The sequence below is a fragment of the Tupaia chinensis genome, unplaced genomic scaffold, assembly GCF_000334495.1.
Source record: "Tupaia chinensis unplaced genomic scaffold, TupChi_1.0 Scaffold143758_1, whole genome shotgun sequence".
Lineage (NCBI taxonomy): Eukaryota > Metazoa > Chordata > Mammalia > Scandentia > Tupaiidae > Tupaia > Tupaia belangeri.
Genome location: NW_006203607.1, coordinates 1629652 through 1633558, shown reverse-complemented (window position 1 = coordinate 1633558; position 3907 = coordinate 1629652). Strand labels below are relative to the sequence as shown.

Below are 3907 nucleotides of genomic sequence, written 5' to 3'. Positions count from 1 at the left end.
CGTCTCCTCTCACCCTCCGTCCATCTCTGCGTCTCGAACTCTCATTCCTTGGATGTCTTCAGTCTGTGTCTCCCCAGGACTTCCTCTAGAGCAGTGCTTTTCAAACCACAGGCCAGGACCGTTTGAAGTCAACTTTGTGAAATCAGCTCAGTGGGCCTTGGTCAGTATTAAGAAAAATGAGAGTAGGGACCAGCAGATGGTGTAAAGTTTACTTTGCTGGACTCCCACATAGTCCACTGCAGTTTGAGTCCTGGACCCAGTGGCTTAAAACTCACATCAGGCACATGTGTGTGCATGTCCAAAATCCCGAGAGGAGAATGGAGAAGAGATTGCAGTGTAGCCATCCACCCCTCCCCGGGGTTGATTTCACTCTCTCTTTCTCTGTCTCTCTGGCGAGTGCACACACCCTATAGCAAAAATCTCTAAAAAAAAAAAAAAAAAAAAGGAAAGAAAGATGAGAATAGAATAGAAAATATCAGAGTGCCTCTGTCATATTAAGAGTAAATAATGTTGGAACCAGCAGTTAGCGTAATGGCTATGTCACTGAACTCCCACGTAGTCGACCGTGGTTTGAGTCCCAGACCCAGTGGGTTAAACTAATGCCAGGCATGTGTGCGTGCGTGCCCAAATCCGGAGAATGGAGGAGAAGGGATTGCGGCGTGGCCATCCCCCGGGAGGTGATTTCTCACTTTCTCTCTGTTTCTGTCTTTCTGGCGAGCACCCTATAGCAAAAACCTCTCCAAAAAAAAAAACAAAACAAAACAAAAAAAAAACCACTTTTAAAAAAAGAGTAAATAATGTTTATGAACCATATCTCCATTATCTCTGCATGTGTGTGTGCACGGGTGTGTGCGTGTGTGCATATGTGTGCTGGCTTGCAATGTAATGTGTTTTGGTTTTTTTTTTTTGAGAGTTTTTTTTTTTTGCTATAGGGCACGTGCGCTCGTCAGAAAGACAGAGAGAGACAGAGAGACAGAAAGCGAAAAATCACTCCCCAGGGGGGATGGCCATGCCACAATCCCTTCTCCTCCATTCTCCTCTCGGGATCTTGGAGCTGGCGCCAAGCTCCTTGGTGTGGAGCTCCACACAGTCTCCATCTCCAGCCTCCAGCTGGAGCTCCAGAGACCTCCTCAGGCCCAGGCCTTCCAGACTCACCTCCTCTCTTCCCTGGCTGGTTTGCCACTCCACAGACTCTTCTCTGTGTTCCTTGTAAGGCTCCATCCTCTGCCCAGATTCTGAGGCCCCTCATCACCTCCTCCCCTTCACACAGCCTGTCTCTTCTCCTCAGGGACCAGCGCCTGGAGCTCAATGCCTGAGCCACGCCTGACCCAGGGAAGCTCTCCTTGGTCATCCCCTCGAACCCTCACACCCACCACAGCACCCCCTCGTAGCTCATGCCTGTCCCCCCAAGCTGGTCTCCTGCCCTGCCCCTGGCTGTGCTCCTCCAGGGCATTCTCCACATAGGCTGGCAGCGCAGTGATGCCAAAGCTAAATAAATGACATGCCTCGCCTCCTGCCACCCCCAACGGCCCAGTGCCAATCTCTACTGGGGGCTCAGAACTCTCAGAGTGCTCCCCCAGCCCATCTCTCAAGGCTAACTCCTCCCTGTCTTCCCATTCTGCCCTCCTGTGCAGAGGATTAAACCCCTCCCATCCTGCTCCCTCACTCAGCACTGAACCTCACTCACGTGCTCCATGCCTGTTTCCAGAAAGCTCCCTTCCTCCACCTCCCTTCCTCCACCTCCCTTCCTCTACCTCCCCTTGCCCTGGGATGGGAAGACAGCCCTCTCAGCCTTGTCCCCTGACCTGTCCAGTTGAGTCTCCCCCTTCTCAGGGTCATTCTTTGAACATGGCCCTTGGCATGCCATAATTCTGTCTTGTTTTCCACTCCAGACCAGGGCTCCCTGAGGCCAGGGATTGGATCTGACTCCCCCTGGGTACCCAGGCTCAGCCCAGTGTTTGTGGAGCAAATGCAAATACTTCTTCCCTTAAGTTGTCACATCAACAGTCAGTCACAGATCCCTGCCCTCCAGGCTACTGCCTCATGGGAAACCAGGCTCTGTCCCTGCCCTCCATGCGAATGTCACTGCGGATGCAGGCATATTAAAAATACCAAATGAGGGGGGCCAGCAGATGGTATTATGGTTATGTTGCCGGACTCCCACATAGTCTACCACAGTTCGAGTCCCAGACCTGGCAGCTTAAAACACACCTGGTGCATGTGTGTGTGTGCCCAAGGTCCCAAGACGAGAATGGAGGAGAAAGGATTGTGGTGTGGCCATCCCCCCAGGGAATGATTTCTCACTTCTGTCTCTGTCTCTCTGGCAAGTGCACACGTCCTATAGCAAAAATCTCTCAAAACAAAACAAAACAAAAGCCAGTAGGTGGCATAATGGTTAAGGTGCCAGACTTCCACATGGCTGATCGTAGTTTGAGCCCCAGGCCTAGCAGCTTGAAAATCACACTGAGCATGTGTACATGTGTGCCCAAAATCCCAGGAGGAGAATGGAGGAGAAAGGATTAAGGTGTGGCCATACCTCCTGGAGGGTGATTTCTCACTTTCTCTCTCACTGTCTGTCTCTGTCTCTCTTCATCAAGCGCACACACCCTATGATCACACACACACACACACACACACAAAATAAACAGTGGGGGTGGCGCACTGGGGGAGGAGGGGTGCTTGCGTCCAGAGGCTGGGAGATCCAGCAGAGGGTGACAGTGTGGACTGGGTAGGGACGAGGGCCGGCAAAGGAATGGAGAGGGGCTAGAGAAGAACCCTCCTTCTAGGACCCCCTCTCCCTGACAGGATCCTGAAGTTCCTGGTGGCCAAAAGGAAGTTCAAGGAGACGCTGCGGCCATACGACGTGAAAGACGTCATCGAACAGTACTCAGCGGGGCACTTGGACATGCTGGGCCGGATCAAGAGCTTGCAGGCTCGGTGGGTGCGCCGGGCCCTGGCAGGGACCCGGGCAGGGAGCCTGGAGTGCTGCCTAGGGGGTGCTGCCGAAGCAGGGGTTTCTGCCTGAGCCCTGGCCCTGGCTTGCAGCTCGCTCTAGAAACCAGATCCCACACCTGTCTTGAGACTGAAGAACAGGTCTCCCACCTGCGGCCTGTTGACTTGCACGTCTGCACACTTTCTTTAGAATGAGCTTTTCTGGTTCTAAAATAACCACTGGTCTCCCATCTACCAAGGGGATAGGGAGCTCGTCCTTAGCACTGCCACCTCTTGTGCCTGGCATCCTCCACCTCTCCTTTCCAGGCCTAGTGCCAGGGAAGAACGCTCACACCAAGACCCAAATCACCAATCACCTGCAACTGCCCATCCCCTCCCTGGCCTGCACTCTCACTGCCCATTCATTCCCTCGCTCAAAAATAATCCCTGGGCATTTAGTACTAGCCCAAGGGTGGGGATGTGGTGGGAAGTGGGGATGTGGGGGAAGCAAGAAAACCTGCACGAAGCGTGCATCCTAGTGGAAGAACAGATAGTAAGTGACACCATAATACGTCACGTGATGATAAATGCCAAGGATCCCAATAAGGGCTAGGGGGGTTAAACAGGTGAGAAGTGACATTTGAGAAAAAATTCAAAGAGGTGAGACAGCCACACCTGTGGCTCTTTAGCTGAAGCCTTTCCAGAGGGAACAAGTGCCGAAGTCTTGGGATGCGCAAGTGGCTGGAGTTTGATTTGGGGACAGCAGGGAAGCCCTGTGTGCCTGGGCTGGAGTGAGAAAGGCAGCAGGTGAGGTTAGAGGGATGACCGTGTGTGGACCCTAGAAAGCAAAGACTTTGGCGTTCTTCCGGGAGATGTGAGCATAGGAGGGCTTTGGGCAAAGGCCTGATAAGACCGGAGTTATTTATTTATTTTTTTTAAACTTTTTTTTTTTTTTTTTTTTGGAGAGATTTTCACT

At 52.3% G+C, this 3907-nt stretch overlaps 1 protein-coding gene across 1 annotated transcript in view; it reads left to right on the top strand.

The window, feature by feature from the left end:
* KCNQ4 (potassium voltage-gated channel subfamily Q member 4) overlaps positions 1-3907 on the top strand; it is a gene marked incomplete at its 5' end in the record, with an annotated part of 59301 nt that overhangs the window by 52492 nt on the left and 2902 nt on the right. Inside the window, one exon of the mRNA XM_006164957.3 lies at positions 2806-2937. Coding sequence (XP_006165019.1) covers positions 2806-2937 — 132 coding nt within the window. The remainder of the gene's footprint in view (positions 1-2805; positions 2938-3907) is intronic.